Source organism: Thamnophis elegans, chromosome 4, assembly GCF_009769535.1.
Source record: "Thamnophis elegans isolate rThaEle1 chromosome 4, rThaEle1.pri, whole genome shotgun sequence".
NCBI classification, from domain to species: domain Eukaryota; kingdom Metazoa; phylum Chordata; class Lepidosauria; order Squamata; family Colubridae; genus Thamnophis; species Thamnophis elegans.
In genome coordinates this window covers 55,909,595-55,937,038 of record NC_045544.1, presented here as the reverse complement: position 1 = coordinate 55,937,038, position 27,444 = coordinate 55,909,595, and the positions used below count along the sequence as shown (strand labels likewise).

Genomic DNA, 27,444 nt, shown 5'->3' with positions numbered 1-27,444 from the left:
AACAAATCCACGCGTGGCTTTCCGTTCATATTTTTTGGGTCCGTACACCCACCCCCCCCCCCGCCCAAGCTCGCAGATGTGCATACTTGGCAACCACTTCCAGTGGGGTTTCACATTGCAAAACAAAGTACACCCGCCGGAGCAGGGAGCCTGCGTGGGCGCCTCTGGTCCATGCCGGGTTGGGCTTCTTTTGCCTTTCAGGAGTTTCACTCCAGCCCCCGCGCAGAGCCGGAGGTTGAAAGAGCTGCGAAAAACGGGCGGGTCCCCACGACTGCAACCAATCCCCCCCCCCTCCCCCGCAGTTTTGTAACCTGAGCTAAGCGGCCCGAACCCTTCCTTCCTGCAGGAGGCGCGGGAGAGACGAAGCCCCGGAGCCGCCAAGGGCGGGAGGGCGAGAGCGAGCCAGCGCCTCTGCACGGGTCTCCTGGCAAGAGTGCCAAGCACGTGGAGGAGGGGCTGGACGCGCAGGAGAGGCCGGCCTGGGCCGAAGGGCGGAGCTGGGAGGGCGGGCGGCGCGCGGGCTGCCCGCTCGGATGGGAACGCGAAGGGGGAAATCCGTGGTTGGGGACAGAGAGGAAGGAGCTAGTTGGAGCTCCGGCCGGCTGTCCCTTGCTGGAATCCGGATCTGCCGGGTGGTGGGACAGAGCAAAGGCTGGACCGAGGAATAAGAGGATGGAGCCCGTAACCAAGTGGAATCCTAAGCAAGTTGTGGAGTGGACCAAGGGTAAGAAATAGGACTCCGGCTGCTCCTCCGCGCTTGGATCTTTCTCCGGCGCAGCTATTTGCTTAGGACGCTTCCAAGTCCTCTTCTGCTTCTCTCCAAACTTTCTTCTGCTAACTTCCCATCTTTGTTCCTTCTTTCCCACCGGGTCTCTCGATTTCTCCTGCCGGCTCCCGTTGGCTCCCGGATTCTACCGAGGAGGACACGTAGATCACGGAAGGATCGTGCCTGCCGTTGTTTGTCGCTCTTAATTTAAGAAGGGCTTTTTGCAAAACCCCGAGTTCCTTGGCTACGAGCAAAACACACGCGCGCACATATTCGCTTATCTCTGGCAGACAAGCTGGCCTCCCGCGCGGGTAAACAAAACAAACCCAGGCTCTCCGCGGCCTTGAGCGCCTTATGGCAGTTTGGGATGAAGGCTTGGGCTCCGGGAGGCCGATCGCGAGAGTTCACTGCTTTCCAGCTTTTGATGTTCACGCAAAGCACACACAAACACACACACACTCCGCCAAGCGTTGGCCAGAGTTAGTGGAGAACACAGAACGCGTGTCCGTTGGACGTTTGGGCGGCCTTGAAGGCTAATAATGGGGCGCAGCGTTCATTTAAGGGGAAGATCTCAATTTAAAGTGACCCTTCTCCCCCACTTTAATGCTTGAAGCGCGAAGGAGGGTTCAAAAAGGCCAGGAACCACAGGAGATGTGCGTCATTGGAGCCTGATAAATATGCTAGATTCCAGAGCTTCCCTTTTGAACGGATGTCCTGTTGGCAATTGAGGGTGCCCAAAGAAATAAATATTAAGTTATCTTGCATATTTACTGTTAAATGTTGAGATGGTAGGTTTTGCAGCTACCTACCTCCTAGGTAAAAATGCTAGTCTGAACGCAGCCCAAAGTGCTTCTGCCCAAACATGCAGTGCTCCAGAACAGTTCAACTTTAGGCACCACTTGATTCCAAGAGAAAAGTGAGTACTAAGGGTGCATTAGTTGGTTGGCAGTGTTCCCGAATCTTCATAAACACACATTCCCCCCCCCCCCCCAATAATGCACCATCTGTCTGTTTAGATCAGACTGATCCAGCTGGATGTGTGGAACCACACCATTTTCATAATTTTGAGATACCTGTCAGAGTGGTCCTCCTGGATTGTAGATAATGGGGCATGTATCAATTTGGGGAAGACTGGCTAGGCAGCACAGCATAGATTAAGGATGAATGCAATCCTGATATTGCAGGAATGCTTCTTAGGACTTCTGCTTTTTTGATAAGCAGTTTTCTTTGATCTGTTCAGCTTCTAGGTTCAGGATATTCATCAACTATTTGGTATTGTCAAAGATTTTCATTAATAATAAACAACCTTAAGTTGTGCTTTAGAGCCTTCCTAGTTTTCCCTCCACTATTCTCTAACTTGATCCCCATGAATATTGTATGTTCAGCACAATGGGATAATTATTTTGTTTCCACAACCTTGAAAAATAATAGATTACCATTTCAATGAAAGATACATTTAATGTGGTGATTGCAAATAAGGTCACTGTAGAAGAAACACCTGGGTTAAAAAAAGTACTATAGTTTTGATTATTCGTGTGAAGTCATTGTTTTGAAAACTTTCAAAGGAAAACATGAAAGGATGTGTATGCGGGTCACAAACCTTTATCTGTGGCTCTTTCTATATTTCTGTTACATTATTTTACTCTTTTGGCTCAAGGGCTTTAGTGGAGGTTACCACTAAAACATCATTTATATTTCATTCAGGTTGAATTGAATGTTAACCCTTCCCTTTCCCTTTGCACTTGTACACAACTTATGCCTGGCCTGTTAAAAGAGAATGTGCGATACTTTCAATGATCCTGTTCATCTAAAATGTCTTTCAGATACGTGAAAATATATGTAAATGTGGCTGAGTTCTTTCTGAATAGATAATGATCTGAAAACTTTTAAAAATTGTTTTTGTAAATGGAGTCTTGGAATATTTATCTAGCTCCTGCATGATTATGGCTACAACAAGTGGTAAAAATCACCATAGCTTGCATGAAAATGGATGCTATGGCTCTAAATATGTTTGTGCTTATTTTGTGGCTTTATTCCTTGCCTCATATGTAAAAGGTCCCTTTTAGAGCTTCCTGGTTTTCTGTGTATATCTTTCTTTTTCTGGGGGAAAAAAAACCTCCTTCACAAGAAGAAATTATGGAAGGTTTTTAAAGGAGGGGTGAAGGAATAAAGAGGGAAATAAGAGGCGATTGGATGGAGGAGCTTCCTTTCTATATAAAAGGGAAATGTGGCTGTTTTGTCATGCTGCTTTAAAAAGAGAATTGAATATTTCACAGCTGATCTTGTACCAGGCTAGACAATAATGCAGGCAGCTGCATCCCAACAGAAGAAATCTGATTTTCTAGGAAAGGTATCATCACTTTGGATGAGTTATAGTTCAGCTAAGGAATAAGATCTCAATATGCCTAAGGTTTGCTGGTCTGCATTGTCACAAGTCTCTTAGCCACTTTGATTCTTTATGGAAAATTCATGTCATAAGGACAGGTTAACATTTGCACTATATGACCATGACATAGTACACTTTAATTGTGTGGTATGGTCCATTTTGGCCTAGTGCAGTGTTTCACAACCTTGGCAACCTTGAAGATAATTCGAGCCCTAGAATTCCCCAGCTAGTATGATGGCAGGGGAATTCTGGGAATTGCAACCCACACAACATCAAACTGGCAAGGTTGAGAAACACTGGTCCAGTGGATTGCATGAACCAATCTGCTGTGGATTATAAATAATGACTTAGCGTGATATGTGAAATCAGTCTGTGGCTGGGTTGATGCAACAGTCTAAGCCAAAGTTGTTTGCATCTTAGCATACTATATGAATCAATATTTATGTTTCAGATTGTTACATATACAGGCAGTCCTTGACTTATAGCCCAACATTTCTGTTCTTAAGTGACACATTTGTTAAGTGAGCTTTGCCCCATTTTCTGATTTTGCTCGCCACAGTTGTTAAGTGAATCACTGCAGTTCTTAAGTGAAAAGGCTGCAAAGGGTGATTACATGACTTTGTGACACAGTAACGGTCCTAAGTATGAACCAGTTGCCAAGCATCTGGATTTTGATCACATGATCATGGGGTTGCTACAAAGGTCATATGTGAAAAATGGTTATGTCACTTTTCAGCACTGTTGTAACTTTGAATGGTCACTAAATGAACTGTTGTAACTTGAGGACTACTTGTACGTAGTTAATTGTAGTTTACTTAGTGAATTGTAATTATCTGGCCAAGCATCTTGTATGCATTCAGCCGTTTATATGTACAGTTGTTAATATTCCAAAGTGAGAAATCTGGTGGTGTTTTTTTCAAACAGCATTAAACTCATTACAATGCTGTTTCCTTATTTAAAAATTCTAGGTGCTTTCTCAGTAGCTGGGTTCTGTATCATATTAAGTCATGATGGGTTTTAATCATAGTTTATTGAATGGACAATAGTAATATTTCAGTTGTAATTTTAACAATGATTTGCCGATAATGGCTGGGTTCACCCTATTGTAACAATACTTCAGCCACAGAAATGGCATCAGTGTTCTGGTTGGGAAAGTTTCCACCCTCTAGAAAACATACAGTCACCAAAGCAGACTCAGAGCCTTTTCAGGGTGGGAGTTCATTTGTAATCCCGAAAATAGTCCAGCTGGATAACTCAGGGCATGGAAGGGAGGCTTCCGTCTTCTCTCTGTATTGTTAGTTAAATAAACTGCACAAGTAGTTTGTTTAGCTACAAGGTCACAGCAGCTTTGACTTGATTTATCCCTTATACAAACCAAAATGAATGAAAGCCATCAAATTATATTATTAGCAGGTTGTGAACCCAGACATTGAGTGGAAGAATTATTTTATAGTTGTAGCTATCTTTATATTTTCAGTATCTGACCAACATTGTGTGCTCGTGGTCTCACGGTGTCAGTTTAAAAAAAATTATTCAAATTGTTTCATGGAATAACAATGCAGTCTATGCAGCATTCAGAATGTTCAAATTTGAAGTTATAGATACCCATAAATCATTGTTGTTTAGTGATTAAAATATAATATTGATTTTTTTTAAAGACCACATTCTGACTTCTGCAAGCCAGAAAACATACAGTATGCATGTTGGAAGCATGAAATATGCAAATGTTACTGGTCCAATTAGATCAGTGATAGTCAACCTGGTCCCTACCGCCCACTAGTGGGCATTCCAGCTTTCATGGTGGGCGGTAGGGGTTTGCTGTAACTCTGCTTTATAAATTTTATGAAGTAAAGTTACTTCCCTACTTTATAAATCACCATCACTGTGGAACTGGTGGACGGCTAGAAAGTTTTACTACTAACAGAGATACAAAAGTGGGCGATAGGTATAAAAAGGTTGACTAGCCCTGAGTTAGATAGTGATCTATTTATACAGGAGCTGCATTCAGTGGCTTATTTAAGTGTCACCTTAACAAGATAAGATATCTGTTCTGGTTACAAAATAATTCAATAACACAAAAAGGCTTGGGCACTTCAGTTTGAGTTTCACTCAAGTCATGAGACTTAGTAAGTCACCTCTAGCTACTTTTTTTAAAAATAGTCTTGTTGCTCCTATGCTATCCTTTCTGTAAAATGGCAATATTTATTGAATTATTAAACAAATATTGAAGGGACACGGTGGCTAGGACGCTGAGCTTGTCGATCAGAAAGTTTGGCAGTTTGGTTGTTCAAATCCCTAGCGCCGCGTTAACGGAGTGTGCTCACGATACTTGTCCCAGCTTCTGCCAACCTAGCAGTTCGAAATCATGTAAAAATGCAAGTAGAAAAATAGGAACCACCTTTGGTGGGAAGGTAACACTGTTCCATGCACCTTACTTATGCCAGCCACATGATCACGGAGACGTCTTCAGACAGGGCTGGCTCTTCGGCTTTGAAATGGAGATGAGCATCACCCTCTAGAGTCGGGAACAACTAGCACATATGTGTGAGGGGAACCTTTACATTTACCTTATCTTTCATATATTCCATTAGGCCATGATCAAATGTCCTATGGCTACTCCAAAGTAGATCTCATTATTCTAAATTGGGTACAATTATAGGAGATGTACAATTTGACGGACCTTAGGTTTCCTTTCTTCTGAGAAATTCTGAAAACTGATTTCTTCACTCTCATGCTTCTGGGATATGGACCACAAGTTTTTGTCACCACTAGCCAGCCTGGAGAGGAATTCATTATTGGCAGGGGGAAAAAAGTCATAATTTGCATACATAAGATGTACAATTTAAAAGAAAAAGGATTTGGAAGAGAAATGGAATATGAGAGTTAGGAGGAAAATTTGAGAACTACAGTTTGTACTCCCCTTTTCATAACCTAAGAAAGCAAAAGAAACTTAATCCTTACTTAAGACTCATACCTTGAGATCCAAAACTGTATCTTTGATTAGGAGTTGCAATCATAAAACCCAAGGAACTCCAATCAGAATAAAACAGGGCAACCTGTCTAGGTCTGAAAGTGCTGTAGCCTCAGACATAAACTTCACTTTCCTTATCTGTAAGCAGACTTTCACTTGCACCATAATGTAAATATGAATCCTCTTGTAGATCTCCACTATAGATGGCAATGACTCCACACAGGTTCTTTTATTGTCTTCAGTCCTAGCTACTTGATCCAAAGTTTGTTATTTCTCCTAATAAAGATAGCCATTTTAGTGTAGTAGTTAAGGTGGTGGCCTAGAAACTGGGAGACTGTGAGTTTTAGTCCCACCTGAGACATCAAAACTGGCTGGGTAACCATGGCCCAGTCATTCTCTTTCAGCCCAACCTACCTCATAGAGTTATTGTGGGAGAAAAGAGGAGGAATAGGAACATTGTGTATGTTTGTTGCTTTGCATTATTTAATAATAGAAGCTGAAACAAAACCCAATACATAAAATGAGATGGGTAATATATCCTTAACATTGTTGCCGGACTGAGTCCCCTTCGGGGAAAAGGGCGGCATACAAATGTAATAAATCAATCAACTATCTCTCTGATATTGGTCATACTGGGTAAGGTTAATGAAAATTACAGCCCAACAAAAACTTGCTGGATCAATAAATTTTGGTCACCATACTTCAGAAAAAATATGTTGAGATTTTGGAAAGAGTGCAAAGAAGAGCAACTAAGATTAAGGGCCTGGAGACAAAAACATGAAGAACAATTGCAGAATTGGGTATAGCCAGTCTAGAGAAAAAGACTAGGGGTGACACGATAGCAGTATTCTAGTATTTGAGGGGCTGCCACAAAGAAGAGGGGATCAATTTATTTTCCAAACCACTAGAAGGCGTGGCAAGAAAAAATAGATGGAAATTAATCAAGAAGAGAAAAGCATTCTGGAATTATAGAGAAACAACAGTGAAGACAACCAGTGGAACAGCTTGCCTCCAGATGTTATAGGTGTTTCGGCACTATAGGTTTTAAAGAAAAGACTGTATGGCCATCTATCTGAAATGGTATATAGAATCTCTTACTTGAGCGGGGGGGTTGGATAAGACGACCTCCAAGATCCCTTCCAGCTCTATTCTGATTGAATCTCTGTCCTAGAGGGCAAAAAAAATCTTTATACTTGTTGTAATATGTACTTTGACTTGTTTTCTTCTGCTGTTTATTTAAGCTGAGGACATTTGATCATGGCCTAATCAAGGCCGGGACTAATTACACTGCATGATTTTAATTTATTGCTTTTGGATTTCGTAACAGTCATTTAAAATTAAGTCAAAGACTGGTTAATTACATGGTGTTAAGTTACATTTTAAATTGTTTTAAGTTAAGGAAAACTGGCTATTACCTCAGCTTTGATTTCTATTTCTATTTCTTACATTTTCATTTGGCCAAAGTGAATGCTATTCATGAATGTTACTGGGTTGTTTTTTTAATGAGAAGTAGCATTCTTGGTAATACAAAGTACAAAACAATTAATATTTTGAAGTGGCATTTAAAGTAAAGAAGAAAACACTTTGCAGGTTGGAGGGAAGCAGTTGGCTCACACCTTAACCATTAGGTGGTTTGTTTGGTTTTGGATTTTGGTGATGTGCAAAATGACCCATTAGTACTTAATCCAAAGGACAGACACATTGAGCCCCTTCCTTGTTCAACAAATAAAGGTTTATTCATCCAATGTTAGAAATTCTGTGTTAAAAATCCCAAATTAGTATTATGATCAGGTGCAAAAGAGCAGGGCCACACATGAAGTTACAGTTAAATTGATTTGTTACTTAATGTCTATGCACAGGAATCTACTCAACTAACTGTTAATGTACTTAACTAATGGTTAGCTCTATTTTGGTGGCTAGATAAGTGTCAACAGCATTCAAGAGGTATTGTACTTCAGTTGTGATTACCTAGAGATTCTAGGCTGGTTCCTCTTTTCATTCCCGCCCTAGATTCTGCTACTCTTTCTCCTACAGCATTCTAGATAATGGAAGAGTATCCTGTTGTAGAATGTATCACAGTCATTCCTACTAAACTTCGCTTGCTGGGCTAGTGCCCATCAGGTTTTTCTGTGAAAGCTTTTCCTAAATTGTAAAGGTTTATTGGCTCAGGTTCCTGGCATAGCATCTGGGAATGAAAAAAGTGTTTATCACTATCGTGTTTCCCTGAAAATAAGACAAGGTCTTATTTTCTTTTGACTCTGAAATAAGCACTTGGCCTTATTTTTGGGGAGGTCTTATTATTTTTGAGGTGCAGAAGGCAGCGAGCATGGTCACCTCATGGCTGCCTCTATGTGGCAATATTTTCGGGGAGGGCTTATTTTAGTGCATGCGCTCAGAAGCCCAATTGGGCTTATTATCCAGGGAGAGCTTATTTTCAGGAAAACAGGGTATGTCCCTTTCTGCCTGCCAAGTGTACTATCCTACCCAAATGTACCTTTTAAAGGTCTTTTTAGAGCTTTGCATGCATTGAAAATGATTCACAAGGACTTCAATCCTCATCTGAGTACAGCAACTCTTTGCAACTTTTTTTCCAGACACTCCCAGAAAAAAAGGGATTGCCTTAATGAATATATACTGTGCTTCTGTGAAGTCACAAGCACTCCTTGCAGATTATTTTTGAAGTGCCACTCCCCCCCATTAAAAATAAATAAATGGTGCTTCAGATCCAGCATGAGTATACTTATTATATGTGCCAGCAACTGGATTTTTTTCCCCTGAGCTCTTGATAGCCAGGAATATAGACACATCTGAATTGAGGGATAAAGCATGTTCTTAACTCAAATTCATTTTTTTCTGTGGACTGGAAACCCCAGAACCACATCCACCCCAGTTCTGAAGCATTTTTCCTGCTTTGGATCTCAGAAGCTCACACTCCTAGAAAATAGCATCTTTTAGAGCAGAACAGCAACCTGAAACAAAAACTTGAATTTCCAACGGTGCAGAACCAGTTACCAGTGTATATTCCCATAGACTGATAACAGGTACCATTTGTAAAAAATAAAATGGCAGGTGGCAACAAAGACTTTGACTTCTGCCTTATAATTGGTCAGACTTGCCCTGGCAAGAGTGCTTATGACATGCTGCTAAAATCCAAATGTGCTCCTCTCCCATGTTTTTATCAGTCATCCCTGATTTAGTCCCCTCTGGAGAAATCTGGATTGTGTCTTCAACCTCGATAAGATATTCCCTCCTGTTCTTGATGAGCATTATAATTTATGTTGTTGGTTTTTTGGGTTGTGTGATTAAATTTAAGGTAAAGGTTCCCCTTGCACATATGTGCTAGTTGTTTCTGACTCTAGGGGGTGGTGCTCATCTCCGTTTCAAAGCCGAAGAGCCAGCGCTGTCTGAAGATGTCTCTGTGATCATGTGGCCGGCATGACTAAACACCGAAGGCGCACGGAACGCTGTTACTTCCCACCAAAGGTGGTCTTTATTTTTCTACTTACATTTTTACATGCTTTCAAACTGCTAGTTTGGTAGAAGCTGGGACAAGTAAGGAGAGCTCACTCTCTTACATAGTGCTAGGGATTTGAACCGCCAAACTGCAGACCTTTCTGATTGACAAGCTCAGTGTCTTAGCCACTGAGCCACCCTTTACTAATTTTTTTTAATAGGTTCTTAAATTTCTGCAAAAGATCAAACAAAAAACACAAACAAAGGAATTAAGGAATGACAAAAAGCAGGAAGGGGATGGTGCAAAGGAATAAGGGGGAAAAAATGTCACCATGCTTTCTTCCATTGGGAGAACCTGTTTTCATCACTGTCCATAAGACATCGGCTTGGGCAAAGTTGTTCAAAGAATTGTAGGATTCCAAAACATAAAGTCCAGATTAAATTGTGATTAGAAAATGAAATGCCCTTTTAGGCTCATCATCTGTACACCCAGAAACATAATGATGTATTATTAAAAAGTCCCTGTGTTGTCTTTCAGAAATGATAAAGAGAAACCTTATCCATCTGTACAATTCATGATCTCAGAAGATCACGTTCCTTGTGAGACCATGATACACCAGGAGTAATCCCTCAGAGAGGCTCAGTTCACACCCTAAGGATGCTCTTGAGAATTCTGGGATGGAGAGAGCGCTCCACTAGAGTTGTACAGTACAAGATGAAAATACTTTAGGAATGTATCAGCTAAAGGAAATGTTGGGAGTGACTACATTCATTTTTGTGTTGTGGAACAACTAAATGAGAACTGCTAAAGCCCATCCGCTTTTAAGTTTTTTTTTTAAAGATGTGCCAAAACACGCTATCCTTTGAAACCTGTTTGTTTCAAAAGCATTCAAACAAGCATTGCCTCTAGTTGAATCACTAACTTGGAAAAAAAATCTATTGTTTGCTTTCTAAGCAAATGTAACAAGGGTTGGAAATTTTAATTTTTGAGAAAGTTTATATTGGCCTGTTTTTCTAAGACACACAAACAGACATTCGACAAAAATGTCTATTTCTGTTTCTTAAAAATAAGACTTAATGGCTTCAGATTGTAATCTGCTATAACATTCCTTTCATGATGCATATGGAAAATTATATTTCATTACAACCATTTTACAAATGAGCACATCCAGATGAATTGGGACTCCAACTCCCAGAATTCCCAGCGGAACTTCTGAGTGTTGGGATCTAGCACATCTGGAGGACACCAGTTTGGGAAAGACTAATTAACAGTAATTACTTTGAATAAATTTTTGCATTCACAGTTGCTAATCTGAAGCATATGTTTTTAAAGGGTGGCCATATTTGTCTGCCAATCCTTTTCCCTGATTGATTCCATATGGGCGGGTTGAGATTTCTTCTGGATAAAGAGATTAATCTGTATGTTTTTGTCACATTAACATCATTCACAACCAAAGATGGTAAAAGTTAGGTATTAATGAGACTTGAGTGCTTGCCAAAGGACGTTTTACATGTGAACTAAGATGGGAAGAGTATTTGATGGCGCTACAACACTTACATCTTGGTGTGTCATCAGTTGTTGGTAGACTTAAATATCCATATAAAGCTGAGGGATAGAGAAGGGTTTTTTAAAACTTTTACTTAATAGCAATAGCACTTAGACTTTTATGCTGCTTAACAGTGCTTTAAAGCCTCTCTAAACAGTTTACAGAGTCAGCATATTGCTCCTAACAATCTCATTTTACCTATCTCAGAAGAATGGAAGTCTGAGTGAACCTTGAGCTGGTCAGAATCGAACTGCTGCTGGCAGTCGGCAGTCAGCAAAATTTGCCTGCAATAATGCATTCTAACCACAGTGCCACAAATGATCTGTTTAATGGGGAATAGAATAGAATAACAGAGTTGGAAGGGTCCTTGGAGGTCTCCTAGTCCACCCCACTGCTTAGGTAGGATGCCCTATGCCTGGGATGGCCACAGGTGGCATGCGGAGCCATTTGTCAGGGCACATGAGGCCCTGAGTTCAGCCATTTTAAAGCCATTTTTTTCCCTCCCCAGGCTCCAGAGGCTTTATAAGAGCCTGCGGAGAGCGAAAACAGCCCCCCCCCCCCCCCGAGGCCTTCCAGAGGCTTCAGGAGCTTCCCTGAAGCCTCCGGAGCGCAAAACCCCAGCCCTACAGGCAAACCAGAAGGCCATCGGGGGAGGCTATTTTTGCCCTCCCAGGCTCCTATAAAGCCTCTGGAGCCTGGGGAGGGCAAAAAAGTATGCAAAAAATGTGGGGCCGCGCTTGTCATGCGTGCATGCGCACGGGGGGTTGTTGCACATTGCATTATGGGTGCGGCACACCCGCATACGACCCCCCTGTGCTCCCCCCGCTTATGGCACACAAGCCAAAAAAGGTTCACCATCGCTGCCCTATGCCATTCAGACAAATGGTTATCCAATCTCTTCTTAAAAACTTGTTGAAGCATTTACAACTTCTGGAGGCAAGTTGTTCCACTGATTAATTGTTCTGATTGTCCCTTTTGACTCCCTATTCTTTGTGGCAGCCCCTGAGAAATGGGAACACTGCTATCATGTTATCCCTAGTCCTTCTTTTCATTAAACTAGATATAATCAATTCCAGCAACTGTTCTTGATATATTTTAACCTCTAGTACCCTAGTCATCTTTGTTGCTCTTATCTGCACTCTTTCTAGAGTCTCAACATCTTTTTTACATCGTGGTGACCAAAACTGGATGCAGTATTCCAAGTGTGGCTTTATTAAGGCATTATAAAGTGGTATTAACACTTCATGTGATCTTGGTTCTATTGTATTTGAAGCATTTAAAGAGTTTTCTGGCTTCATCATTCTGTTAAATTGGCTTAGCAAAAATAATTGTAAGTGGCCTCCAAGCCACTTTTGTTATTCTTAAAAGCTTCCCCAACCACAACTGCTGAAGCTCAGTAGCTTCATTGTTTGTCATTTGTTTATTTATTAAATTTTATAGGCCTACCCATCTCACAAAACATAGTAGTTTACAACAAAGATATAAAACAATAAATATATAAAAAGAATAAGGCATAAAAGATATTAGATGTTAGCAACAATAATGGAATCACCTCAAGATTTCATTGGTACCCTGGGACCCCTAGCGTGATGACATATTCAGGTCTTGAGGGACTTCCATAAAATAAGTAGGGAGGATGTTTTGGGAATGGGGGGGTTCCATAAGATGGGTGCCCATTTTAAGTGGGAAGCATACAAGAATTGTAAGCCTCCTCCTGTTTTAAATGAAGAAAACAACCTCAAACATGGATTCACCATGATTTGTAGATTTGTAGATTTTATTAATATTTGTAGGCCGCCCTTTTCCCTGAGGGGACTCAGGGCGGCTCACATAAAATCGGGGAAGGGGAATACAGACATTAAGATAAGACATATAATAAAATAGTAAACAACATACATTCATCATTCGGGAGGGGAACTATCCTTGTCCCCAGGCCTGACGGGCGAGCCAGTTCTTCAAGGCTGTGCGGAAGGCCTGGACGGTGGCGAGGGTGCGAATCTCTACGGGGAGCTCGTTCCAAAGGGTCGGGGCTACTACTGAGAAGGCCCTCCTCCTTGTAGTTGCCAGCCGACACTGGCTGGCCGATGGTATACGGAGGAGGCCTAATCTATGTGATCTTATTGGTCGCAGGGATGTAATTGGCAGAAGGCGGTCTCTCAAGTATCCAGATCCACTGCCATGTAGGGCTTTATGGGTGACTAATAGCACCTTGAAGCGCATCCGGAGATCGACAGGTAGCCAGCGCAGCTCGCGGAGGATAGGTGTTATGCGGGTGAACCGAGGTGCACCCACAATCACTCGCGCGGCCGCATTCTGTACTAGCTGAAGTCGCCGGATGCTCTTCAAGGGCAGCCCCATGTAGAGCACGTTGCAGTATTCCAGCCTAGAGGTCACAAGGGCCCGGGTGACTGTTGTGAGAGCCTCCCGATTCAGGTAGGGTCGCAACTGGCGCACCAGGCGAACCTGGGCGAATGCCCCCCTGGTCACAGCCATTAAATGGTGGTCAAACGATAGCTGTGAGTCCAGGAGGACTCCCAAGTTGCGAACCCTCTCTGAGGGGTGTAGAATTTGACCCCCCAGCCTGAGTGATGGAATATTGGTCGAATCTCTGGGAGGGAAACACAACAGCCACTCGGTCTTTTCTGGGTTGAGCACGAGCTTGTTAACCCTCATCCAGTCCATAACAGCTTCGAGGCCGCGGTTCATCACGTCTGCCGCTTCATTGACTTAAGAAATTCCCAGCTCTGCCTGTTGCATCATCACCCAACTTTTGGCAGCTCTTTCTCCCAAATACTTCACACAACCACTAGAAGCCAGAAAGTTTCTCCATCATTTATCTAAAATCGCCTCTGAATAAAGTTGCTTCCTAGTGACCTCATAGGTACCTCTGCTGAACGCAATTTTCTTTGCAACTGGACCAAAACAATAGCAATAGCAATAGCAGTTAGACTTATATACCGCTTCATAGGGCTTTCAGTCCTCTCTAAGCGGTTTACAGAGTCAGCATATTGCCCCCAACAACAATCCGGGTCCTCATTTTACCCACCTCGGAAGGATGGAAGGCTGAGTCAACCCTGAGCCGGTGAGATTTGAACAGCCGAACTGCAGAACTGCAGTCAGCTGAAGTAGCCTGCAGTGCTGCATTTAACCACTGCACCACCTCGGCTCTAAAACAATGCATTAATGTTTTATGGGAAAGGAGTGTATGTGTATGTATGCGTGTGTGTCTCTGTATGTTTGTCTCTATGTGTATGTACTGTATATACTCAGTTGCAAATCAGCTATCTTGTTTAGTTTTTCAACATTGGGTTTGGCCATCTAGGCACTAAATAGCAACAGCACTTAGACTTATATACCGCTTCACAGTACTTTTACTGCGCTCTCTAAGCCATTTTCAGAGTCAGCATATTGCCCTCATCAATCTGGTTCCTCATTTTACTGACCTCGGAAGGATGGAAGGCTGAGTCAACCTTGAACTGGTGAGATTTGAACTGCCCAACTGCAGCTAGCAGTCAGCTGAAGTAGCTTGCAGTGCTGCACACTAACCACTGTGCCACCTTGGCTCTAAATCTAACTCCTTGCCTTAAATTTCTATATCTTTATTCTGATATTGGTTGTTTTTAGAGATTGCCTTAGACCAGTGTTCTCCAACCTTTCCGGGTTGTTGGCCCGACATGAGGGGGGGGTAGAAGACAGGATGTTTTAGTGCGAGGGGCAGTGGTGCGCACGGACCTTGGCCTGCCATTCGCACAGCCTAGTTGCAAATAGGCCAAGGCTTGATAGTGGGTCGTGGTTCACAGTTTTTTAAACTTTTTTTTCTCTGAGGACCACTTTACAGTTTACCAAATTACTGTGGCTTCCAAAAGAGTTTTTGTTTTTGGATGGATGGATGGATAGATAGATAGCACTAGTGGTGGGATTCAATTTTTTTTACTACCAGTTCTGTGGACGTGGCTTGGTGGACAAGGTGTGACTTGGTAGGCGTGGTAGGGGAAGGATACTGTAAAATCTCCATTTCCATCCAACTCCAGGAGAAGGTTACTGCAAAATCCCTATTTCCTCCCGATCAGCCATATTGATCAGTGGGAATTGAATATTTAAATAAAGGAAGCAAATAAAATCAGAAGAAATTACAGACTATGTAAACAGGACAACAGGGCTCAGACCAGTGGTGGGATTCAATTTTTTTTACTACTGGTTCTGGGTGTGACTCGGTGAGCATGGCATGGTGAGCATGGCATGGGAAGGTTACTACAGAATCTCCATTCTCTCCCAATCAGCTGGGACTCGGTAGGCAGAGAATAGATAGGACGGGGCCACTCAGAGGTGGTATTTACAGGTTCTCCGAACTACTCAAAATTTCCACTACTGTTTCTCCAGAACTGGTCAGAACCTGCTGAATACCAGCTCTGGATGGCACCATATTAAAATCAAAATTGATGCATTCCCTACTGTTACAGCTTTTCACAATTGTTTTATGGGATTTTAATATTATGCTATTATTTTTCATCACAGGCTAGCAAATAATTTTGACCTTGTGTTTCCATGAGAGTGTCTTGGGAGAATCCTAGAAATCATAGGGCCACACTTAACAAATACTGCCCCATAACTTGTTTAGGTTTTAACTCTCATGTGGTTGGTAAACAATAGTTTATGTCCAACTTTGACAAAACATTAAACTAAAAAATGGGAAGCAGGTCATACATTTGTATGGGTTGTACATTGTATCACATGCATGAAGCATGATTAGGAGTTGTTTAAAGAATGATTGGTAAACAGTGAAGTCTGGAAAAAAGAATGCAGAAATCATTGTGATAAACTGTGGTTAGTTATGAAACGTGGTTGTGATATATTCTTGCATTAATGAAGATTGACATCCCCAACATATTTCCTAATGCAATAGGATATTACTGGCAAATAATAATATATACACCTTGAGAAATAGGCATAAGGGCAATCCCCTGATGTTACAAAAGGTATAATTAGGTCCTACAAAAGTCTTAACTAAATAAATTAGTTGTGAAACTGCATCTGGGCCAGCTGTGTGGTTTGGTTCCTATGTTTGTAACTGAGCTCACACAGGGTGCTAAGCCATCATTTCTTTAACCACAGTTTAAACAACAATTGGCTGGATCGCAATCAAAGAAACTTCAATATGGAAGTTAATTGGAAATGTGGATTCAGCCTGTATCTCTGAAACAACTTGTTGGTACTTACGTGCATTAAATATCTGCAGAAACAACCATTATTGCTGCCTTGCTTTGGAATGAGTTCTGCTAATGAAAAAAAAGCTATAGATGTTAGTGCAGTCGGAAGTATCTATAGCAGCGTTGGCGAACCTTTTTCGGCTCGCGTGCCATGGAGGGGGGAGTGCAGGGGGGTCATGCCTGTGCGTGCCGCACCCATAATGAAATGTGCGACCCCCTAGTGCACATGCGCGCATGAGAGGCGCTCCCCACCCATTTTTTCATGCTTTTTTGCCCTCCCCAGGCTTCAGAGGCTTTATAGGAGCCTGGGGAGCGCGAAAAAAGTCCCCCCACCCCCCGGAGGGCCTCTGGAGGCTTCAGGGTCCTTCAGGGCAAAAGGGCAAAAAATGACCCTGCGAGCAAACCGGAAGTCCCTCCGAGCAAACTGGAAGTCACTTCCGGGTTGTTCGTAGGGTGGTTTTTGTTCCTCAGGTTCCTGAAGCTTCCGGATGGCTTAAACCAAACCTCTAAGCAAACCGGAAGTGACTGGAAGTCCATTCCCGAACTTCCTGTTTGCCCATAGGGCCGTTTTTTTGCGCTCCAGAGGCTTCGGGTAAGTTTCTGAAGCCTCCGGAGTGCCTCTGGGGGGGGGGAGGCTCGTTTCGCCCTCCCCAGGCTCCTATAAAGCCTCTACAGCCTGGGGAGGGTGAAAAATGGCTTAAAAAAAGGCTGAACTCATCTGGCCAGCGTGCGCATGTGCGCTGGCTACCTGACATGGCAATGTCTCGTGTGCCCTGACAAATAGCTCTGCGTGCCGTAGGTTCACCATCCCTTATCTATAGGATGCTTTATTCAAAACAACTCTTTCATATATGGATGTGATATTATGACATGTGAATGGAGCTTGCAGTGTGATTCTACAATAGTGCTTTTATTATTTCCTTCCCCAATCCCTTTTCTTCCCACCTCTGGTCTTTTGACTTTTGAGAGATAATATTGGTTAAGATACAAGCCAAATTTAGATGATAATCAGTCTGACATCAGTAGGCTGTCCATACTCATTAACTGTTAGCCTGTGAACAAGAATATATTTCACTGCTGCCTCTTTTTTTTCTATTTGATGTGGTTATCTTGAAGAATTGTAGAGTAAATACTTAGAGCAAACTTTAGCACAAATGAAACTGTGACTGGATTTAGCACATGGGCTGGCAGTTCATTATGCCTACTTTTGAATTTCCTATTTTATTGCCAGAAATGTGTTCACAATATAATTGAGCTAACTGAGGTAGTGGAAGTAGTGGATCCTAAAAAGTAACAAATAAAATAGTAATAATGCGCAATAAAAATCTGTTAGATACTATGAAGTGGGAAGAACTAAAGATAAAATACGTTCTTTTGTTTAAAATACTTTTTCAATTAAATATGAATTTAATATATGCAAACAACTCTACACATTAGTTATCTGTTTTCTCAGACACATTCAAGTAAAGGCTTTTTTTCCTTTTCAGCAAAAATGGCCAGATGGGCAATATTTGAATCAAGCATTTTAGATATTTAAAAAGATAGTATGCATGTATTTCTTAGTGAAAAAATGGTTCTTTTCTTGAGTTTTCTTTAACCCCCACCAACCACAAAACTGCTGATGGACAGGAGGCTATCTACTACTGTTCTCCAAAGGCCTAAACTGACCAATGAAAGTCAAATTGAAACCAACCAGAATAGAATTGGGTGTTCTTTTACTATTGCATTTATTTTTTAATTTAATTTTATTATTGTATTTTACTATTACATTTATTTTCTATTACATTTATTTTGTTCAGTCACTATCCATTTTCCATTCTTGAAATAAAGTAACTACTTTTTAATGCAAGGGAAGAATAATTTGTATCTTAACCATTAAGACTTGCGTCACAAAACAGATTTCAGGATGGGAAAAATTATAGCTTGCTTTCTTTGTTAAGGAGTTCCTTCAGATGCTTAGATTTCATTCTATAAAAGATTGTTACATTTCAGTAATTATTTCTGTGGCAGGAAAAAAATTGAACGAATGAATGGAAAATACAGATTATCAGATATTGTAAAACCTTGTTTTAACCAACCAAAGGTGAGGGAAGGTATCTATTACATTTGAATGTTGTGATATCGAAATGTATATAATTTATTTGCATAATTATACCATCAACATTTATGTTATTTGAAACACTTTATAGCATCTGAGCATGCAAACAGTGTAAAATTTTAATTATGTCATCCATAGTTTCCTAGTTTGGATGAAATGCTAGTTAATTAGAGGCTGGCTGGCTTGTTGTGTGTCCTTCAAAAAAGGAAATAAATGAGTATATCCATTAACTTGTGCATTGCGGTGGTAGATATTTTATTCTTGTAGACTTTGTAGACATGTCTCCAAGCAAATCAACGTTAGTTTTCATATTGCTTTAAGTTCTCTAAAATGTGTATGGTTTGATTTCTTACCATCCAGTTCTTTTTGGTTATCAAGTAGAAGGCCCATAAGAAAAATGGTGGGAGCAACATCCTCAAGCATTGGAGAACATTTCTTCTTTATATGTTTCTCTTTTACTAATAAAGAATAAGAGAAGTAATATGTTTGTAGTGGAATGTATCTCCATTAATGGCTTATGCGTGCTTTTAAGATGCAAACCTTTAATTACAGTAGATAAGACACAGTGTAATGGTAATATTCAGATAATACATTTAGTGGAGTCCATTAAAAGTAATAGGTATAGCATGGTAAAATTGGTTGGTTTTGAGATTAGCTTTCTTTTGTGATCACTCTTGTTTAAATTAATGCATTTGGAAGACATTTGTGTGTTTAATCATACTTGGCCAAATAAAGGAATAGAGTAGAGTAGAGTAGAGTAGAGTAGAGTAGAGTAGAGTAGAGTAGAGTAGAGTGAGTTGGAAGGGAGTTGGAACCCTAACCCTTGGAGGTCTTTTAATCCAACCCACTGCTCAAGCAGGAAATCCTATACCATTTCAGACAAATTGTTCAGACAAAAGGATTAAGATTATGATTCAGTGTATTGTGAAAAATCCAGAAAAATAGCTGTGTTAAGAATGTTGCATTGGTATAGGCAATGTATATCTGCATACTACAACCCAGCAGATTCCAGATGTATTAGGTCTGCTATTCTCAGAATTCCCAGCAACTGTATCTTTGCTGGCTGAGAAACCTTTGACTTAATCCCCAACACATATGAAAGAAAGTATAGATATCTGTCAAACTATTGTAGTGTATTGATACTGTGCCTCAGTATAGCTTCATGGGCAATAGCCATCCTTCACTAGGGTACCCCAGGGAAATTAAGCAAAGTTCTTGGAACAATACCTCATTTGCTTGGGACATGTTTGTACCCTGAGAGAATACTAACTGCTTGGCTCCATTATTCTGGTTTACTATTCTGGCTCCAGTTTTGCAAATATAGGGTTGTCATGCATAGTGTTGAAATTAAACATATGTTGAAATTATAGATTGCTGCCAGCTTGTTATCTATATTTTCCTTGGATCTTTATTATAAAGTTTCAGATTTATTAATGAAGGACTGAAGTACCTGTCTTTCAACCATTTTAATTCTCTTTGGTAAAGGAGAAATGGGATTTATTTTTTCCCCCCTGAAAGATAAGAAAAAATTGTTGGGTAAAGTGGAAGGCTCTTGGCTTAGTTATATAAAGTGGGCATAATGTATGTGAATGTTGTTTATTAAATAATCCTTTCATTTCTGGCTTTCCACAAGTTCAACTAAATTTTAAGGAACACATATGAGGGAATTCCATATGTAGGTCTTTTTGTTCAGGAAGTATGCAGCCACCAATAACATCAGAGGGGTGGAAAGATTTGTGACAAACAACAACAGAACCTATCCCTGATAATCTCTGTCACTTTATAGTAATCAGGGACAATTAAAAATGTCTTACACTCCAAATCAAGATGAATAAAAATAAAATATCTTTTGTCAGTGGAGAAAACATTGAAGAATTTGGAAGACAGATTTTGACATGCTATTAATGTTATTGATGCAAAGGAGAAAGGATAATTGGTTTCAGTTAATCAAATAGTGAGTGCTCACCTTGTTGCATTATGTTTTGTCCTAGGACCGTGATGGCAAACCTATGGCACACATTCCATAGGTGGCACGCAAAGCCATATCTGAGGGCACGTGAGGCATTTCCCTATGTCAGCTCCAGGGTGCATATGTGTGCGCTGGCCAGCTGGTTTTTGGCCTTCCGTTGGCTGTTTTCGCCCTCCCCAGGCTTCAGGAAAGCCTCCGGAAACTGAAACTTTTCCAGAGGAGGGGGAGGGAGTGGTCACACGTGGGTATTCTCAAAGCCTGATTGGTCCAAAGACTGAGAGCCAACGCTTAAATACTGGTGCCTTCCAGTCCTATCCCAGTTTCCTCTCAGTCTTTTCTGGTCCAAGAACTGTTGAGAAGTATCCCATGGTAGGATTTAAATTTATTCCAATTTGGTCTCATTTGGTTTAATTGGACATTTTTCAAAGGTTCTCTAAATTGCTAAATTCTGCAGCTGCGGCCCCAAGGCGGGGCCCTGGGCGGTTGGGGAGGTCCCTGTGGGGCATGCTGCCTCGCCCCCACGGGCCCAGAGCCTCAGCCCTATCCCCGGGATTGCGGGGGTCCAGCTCTTATTCCAGCTGCTGGAGCGGCAGCGTTCTCCTTTAAACAGCTGGGAGACGCGGCAACAGCACCACAAGGCGCATACGAGCCGCTTGCGGAGCCGCCATTTGATTCGGGCGGCTACCACGTTCTTCTTTCGGCTCGAGCCGCTACAAGTGTTCCTGGGGGAGGGGGTGCGTGCCTGGATGCCGCGTGGCCTCCCCCGACCTTGCCTGCAGCAGCGTGGACCTTCGGCCGCCCGGCAGATTCGCTAGATCAGCAGAGAGTTCCGGCGGCTATTTTGCTTTGGCCGCCACGTGCGCAGGGATCGCGCTTTGGCCTACGGCCATTTAGACTGGTGCAGTGGCTCTCCTTTGGCATAGCAGCCGACTGGAACAGCAGGCCCAGGTCCCGGTGGGGCCTACAGCGGCTTGAAATCACCATCACTGCCCTACGATATTCAGAAGCTCCTGATCACTGAGGGAAAATAAAGCATCCACAAATATGAACTCTGATCTGCATTTCATTGAATCCTCTGTGCTGCATGCACATTTGGCAGATAGTCTAGTGACTCTGTCATGAGTATCAGTCTCAGTGGTTTGACAGATGTTGCAGTTAATTGAAAGGCTTCTGTCAACTAACCAATATTGTAGAACGTTTTAGTTAACTAATCCCCATAATATTCAACCTTAGCTGTCCGTGGAATGATTATAAACAAGTAAGATTTTGAGAAGAGGGGAAGGTCAATAAAGTCCATCATGACTTTCTCTTGCCTTTGGTGGTATTAATAAGATTTAATATTTTTTAAAAAATTATTCATTTATTTATTGGCATCCTGCCCTTATTACTTTGACAAATAAGTCAAGGCAGCAAAGATATCCAGCACACCTCCGTCTACCTGTTTTCCCCACAACAACCCTGTGAGTTGGGCTAAGAGAGAGTAGTCCAAGATCAACCAGCTGGCTTTCGTAGCCAAGCAAGTCCCCTGTTTTCTAGCCTAGTCTTCATCATTAATTGGTAGGCAGCTTTAGATCCTGAATGAGGATGGCATCCTTAGAGAGCTTAACTCAGTGCTGTCATGAAAACTGTGTGTAAGTGGGAGCTTTTGTCATTGTTTGTTACCTCCTTTGCCAGAAGACTGTTGTGAGTAGAACAAGTTGAGGCATGCCTAAAGAATGTAAATTAGAAACAAATCTGTCACCAGTAGCAGTTTGTAAGAGACAGAGATATTTAGGGGAGAAAACAAAGCAATGGGGTTGGATTTTCATCAGAAATCTTTTTAAAGGAAATGGAACATTTCCGTCAAGTCATATGGTCACATGCTTTAATCCCACTGAGTATCATATGATCCATGAATGTATATAAACATGAGTTCCATTCCCCCTAAAATGTTGTATAGAATAATACTTTTTTTTACATTGATGTGAGGCATTTAGTTTTTACAGTTAACACAGATTCAAGGAAGCCTTAAGAGGGAATGCTTGAAGTTTACTAAATAAGAGAGAAAGTTTTTTTTATAAAAAAAAATACTTCAATGTGAATAGCTTGGCGATACAAAGTTGAAGATTTGATGTTTGATGCAAGCAGTGACGTGCGGTGATGGTTACCGTTGGTGAGGCAAGACCACAGCAGCGGCGAGAAGCAACGTCCCTGGCACTGTGTCCGACAGGCGTCTCGCATTTATGGTGGACATAAACGCGAGACACCTGTCGGACACAGTGGCGGGGATGTTGCTTCTCGCCACCATCGCGCTCCACCGCCTTGCCCCCCGCCTCCTCCGATGAACAATCCTGCTGCCCCGGCCTGCAGTCAGCCCACCCACCCCTCGCCCGACCTGCTCCCTGCCTGGGCTCACCACTCTTCTCCTCCTCCTCCTCCTCCTCGTCCCCGCTCGGTGCTGGGCTGGCTGCAGGCTGGGGCATCAGGATTGTTTGTCGGCATGCCTTTAAGTGCCGGCTTGCCTTCCGGGTGTCCTGGCTCCATCTGAGATGGTTCTCGCCGCCGTCGCGTTCCACTGCCTTGCCCCCCCCGCCTCATACGAACAATCTTGCTGCCCCAGCCTGCAGCCAGCCCACCCACCCCCGCCCGACCTGCTCCCTGCCTGGCTCACCGCTTTCCTCCTCCTCCTCCCCGCTCGGTGCTGGGCTTTAAAGGGGTCTCCCCTCCCCAGCCAGCCATCCCACCCAGCCAATTCCTCCCCCCACCACCACTGTGTCCAACAGGCCAGGTGTCTCACGTTTATGGCGGACATAAATGCGAGATGCCTGGCCTGTTGAAACACAGCGGCGAGAACGTCCCTACCGCTTCCGTGCTCCGCCGCCTCGCCCCCCTGCCTCCTCCGACCCCACCGCTGTGAAGAAAGAAAAAAACACACACACAAACCTCACAATAAAAAAATTACAAATTAAATTACAATAAATTTGAATCCCCCCCTCCCTCCGTCCGATCCACCTTTTCCAGCTGTGGAAACTCTCTCAACTCTCCTCTTGTCCGCCCAACGTAAGCGTGCTCAACGTAAGCGTGCTCCTAAGGCATGATTCGCTGCTCCCCGATCAGGAGGCGGGAGAATCAGTGCCTCTTTTGCATATGAAAGTTTTCGGTTTTTAACTCCTCCTTAACTTTTAAAAGGCGAACAATTCCTTAGGCAAAAGAGGCCCCGAGTTCTCTGGCCTCCTCCCATAGTTAACACTGAGAGCAGACACCAAGCCACTGTGACTTTGATTCTGGTAGCAACTACCCTGGCTTTAATTATTTAAAATAAATTATTTAAAATTCTTCCTTTCCCTCAGGAGACTAGTGAGGCCCTGCCTCCCCTGCCTCTAGTGACTGCACGTCCCTGGATGCAAGAATATATGTTTCCCACATTGAATAATTGCTGAGTGTCTGCTATGTGTAGGGTAGGGTGTGTACAATACTACAGTAAATTATTTTTTCCTTAGAAAAAGTGCAGGCTTCATATGATGAACTGAATAGAGACAAGTCTGGTTTTTCTACTAAACCTAATGTGAAGCTGGGATTGTTCTTCCAGAGAATTTCTGAAGTCAGAAATTGGTTTTTCTGATGTTGAGGGGTTGAAAAAGCAAGGGAGCAAATAAAGAGTTTCTTCCTTTATCCACAAGTAGATTTCTATGAAATTTGTGGATATCTATGAAATTCCCGGCAGCTCCAGCCAGTGTGACCAGTAATACTGTATTTCCCCGAAAACATGACAGGGTCTTATTTTCCTTTGTCCTTATTTTCAGGGAGGTCTTATAATTTTTGAGGCGCAGGAGGCAGCAAGCGTGATCACCTCATGGCTGCTGTTGCATTGCAATATTTTTGGGATGACTTAATTTAGGGCATGCGCTCAAAAGCCTGATTGGGCTTATTATCTGGAGAGGTCTTATTTTCAGGGAAACAGGGTAATAAATGCTGGGAGTTGTCATAGAGCAACATCTGTAAGCAGCAGCTCTTCCCACTGGTATCCAGAATGAAATAAATACTGATTGAAGGGAGTAGAATGACATTGGGATAATAAAATAGGGGGCTTATATGCAATTTAGGGCACTAAAGATCTAAATGATCGTTTTCAAGTATGATCAGTTTGTGGCGCTCCAGATGTTGTTTTACTTTAACTTCCAGGAACCCTGGCTTATTAGGTACATTGAGGACTATTCTGAAACATCTAGAGGCCCATGCAGTGTTTACACTTCAGAGTTAGAGCATGGAAGGGGAAAATGACTTATTTTGCACAAATGCATTTGGTATTTTTAAATTAGTATATACAAAGTCATTTTCTTGTGGGTTAGTCATAGGTTCTTGGCAATCTGAGTAACTATTTGTGGAATGCACAATGATTTCCAAGTTCTCAAATTTATCTACTTGGAAATTTAATTCATATATCTAATCTGATTAGCTTTTCTTTGGGAAAAATTTAGTAGGCTTTAAGGCAGGCGTGGAGGTCTTTCCTGAACTGTAACTACCATCATTAGCTTTGTCTGTTAAAAGTTACTGAGAAAATTAAGCCCTCATGGTTCTCTCTCTTCTATAGCTAAGCATGGATTTAGACCCAAGTCTTTCCAATCTTAACCCAGCACTTTAACTACTAGATTACCCCATCTCTTATTCCCCGCATTTTGTTTTAAAGAGTATTTTATAGTACAACATTCTCTTGAAGTAAGCACAAACTACTCAACAAACTGATGGCTGAAAATATTCTTAAGCCTTGAGTATGCCAAAATACTTTTCTTTCTGATTATTGTAAACTTGATTTCAGAATTTAATTTAATTTTATATTTTATTTTGTGTATGTGTGTGTGTATGTGGCCACTACTCCAATCTGTTCGTGGTTCCGAAGAGCACGGGCAGCTGGAGGGCGATTCTAGACCTCAAGCACCTGAACCGGTTCCTGGTGTACAGGCATTTCAAAATGTCCTCCCTCAAATCTATCCTTCAGGGCATCAGAAAAGGGGACTTCCTGGCCTCTGTGGACCTCACGGAGGCCTACCTTCACATACCTATTCCGCCCACTCACCGCCGGTTCCTGAGGTTCTCGCACAGGACCCACCATTACCAGTACAGGGCTCTTCCTTTCGGGCTGGTCTCAGCCCCCCGGACTTTCACGAAGGTTCTGGCGGCCCTGGCGGCTCACCTGCACTCTATCCCAGTGCGGCTCCAATGTTATTTGGATGATGTCTTGGTTCAGGCAGGGTCTCTTCCTCAGGCCGTCTCGGATCTTTGGCTCACCATTCGGAGCCTTCAGAGCTTTTCGGTGAACTTCGCCAAGAGCCATCTTTCCCCCTCCATGCGTATTCTACACCTGGGGATGGTCATAGACTCCATGTCGGGGGTGGTGCTGCTGTCCCCGGAACGTCAGAGCAGCCTTCGTCAATTGGCGGAAAGCATTCACGGAAGGCAGTTAGCTTCGGTCCTCTCTGTCACAGTTATTGGGCAAGATGGTCTCATGCATCAGGATTGTCCCATGGGCCAGGCTTCACCTTCGGCTCTCCAGTGGGAGCTCATCCCCTTTCAGAGGGGCGGCTGAGCAATTCTCTTCGGACTCTCTGTCTCAGGGCGGGGGTCCGGGTCTCTCTGGCGTGGTGGCTTTCCCTGGCCATTCAGCGGGGCTGCTTCTTCTGGGAGCCAGACACCACAGACACGAGTCTGTTCGGGTGGGGGTCCCTGTTGGGTTCTCGGATGGCTCAGGGCAGGTGGACGGCCTCAGATCTCCGCCACAACATAAATTGGCTGGAGCTGAAGGCGGCTTGCCTGGCTCTGTGTGATTTTCAGTCCTCGGTGGAGGGGCGTCATGTGCTCCTCCTGACGGACAATGTGGCCACCAATGCCCACATCAATCGTCAAGGGGGGACCCACTCGTGGACCCTCTGGCTGGAGGCTCTGTGACTGGGCGCCTGGGCGGAGAGGCACCTGTTGTCCTTGGTGTCGGAACACATCTCCGGGCTCTCCAACGTCCAGGCGGATTGGCTGAGTTGGGCGACTCTGGACAATGGCGAGTGGCAGCTCCACCCGTCGCTGTTTTGGAGATTCTGTCAGAGGCTCGGGACTCCTGGTGGATCTGTTCGCCTTGCCCGTGAACTCCCAGCTTCCTCGTTTTTTCACCCGTTTCCAGTCCAGGTCGGCGGAGGGCATGGACCCCCTCAGGAGCCGGTGGCCCTCTTTATGCATTCCCTCCCATTCCCCTCGTCCCGGGGATCGTCAGGAAGGTGGTGGCGGAGAGGCCCCTGGTCATTGTGGTGGTCCCTTATTGCCCCAGGAGGCCCTGGTTCGCAGACCTGGTCCAGCTGTTGGTGGCCCCTCTGTGGAGGATTCCATGGGGGGAGGTGCTCTTGCTGCAGGGGGCTCTGATTCACCCGGAGCCCCAGTGGTTCCATCTGACCGCCTGGCTCTTGAACGGCAGCTTGAACGGCAGCTAACGGCGGCTAAGGGGGGCTAATCTGTCCTCTGGGTTCATTCGCACCATTGAGGCGTCTCGGCGTCCATCGACGACCCGCATTTACAATTCCACCTGGGCAGCTTTTGTTCGGTGGTGCTCTCCTCTGGGCATTTCTCCCGATAGGGCCACTATTCCTAACGTGTTGGACTTCTTCCAGAAGGGCCTTGAAAGCGGGCTTTCGCAGAATTTGCGCCGCCAGGTGGCAGCTTTGGCTTCGATCCTGGGGGGAGGGTCTTCTTCCCTCTCCCATGTCCCCCTGATCAAGTGTTTTCTGAAGGGGGCGGCTAATCTCCGGCCTCCCTCCATCCACAGGTTCCTCATGCGGGATCTTCCCCTGGTGCTCAGGGCTTTGACAGGGGCCCCATTCGAACCTCTCCGGTCTGTTCTCTACGGTTCTTGTCACTGAAGGTGGCCTTCCTGGTGGCGGTTACCTCTGCCCGACGTATTTCAGAACTGGGTGCCCTGTCTTCCAGGGACGACCTTTGCCATTTTCCAGAGTGGGAGGAGGGAATGGTCACACGTGGGTTTTATCACAGCCTGATTGGTCCAAGACTGAGAGGAAATCTATAAATACC

At 43.4% G+C, this 27,444-nt stretch overlaps 1 protein-coding gene across 1 annotated transcript in view; it reads left to right on the top strand.

Moving 5' to 3' along the window:
- The first annotated feature begins 487 nt into the window (after nt 1-487).
- The window catches only part of CNKSR3 (CNKSR family member 3), a 99,747-nt gene continuing 72,790 nt past the window's right edge, over nt 488-27,444 (top strand). The window contains 1 exon segment of the mRNA XM_032216684.1: nt 488-724. Coding sequence (XP_032072575.1) covers nt 673-724 — 52 coding nt within the window. The 5' untranslated portion in view covers nt 488-672.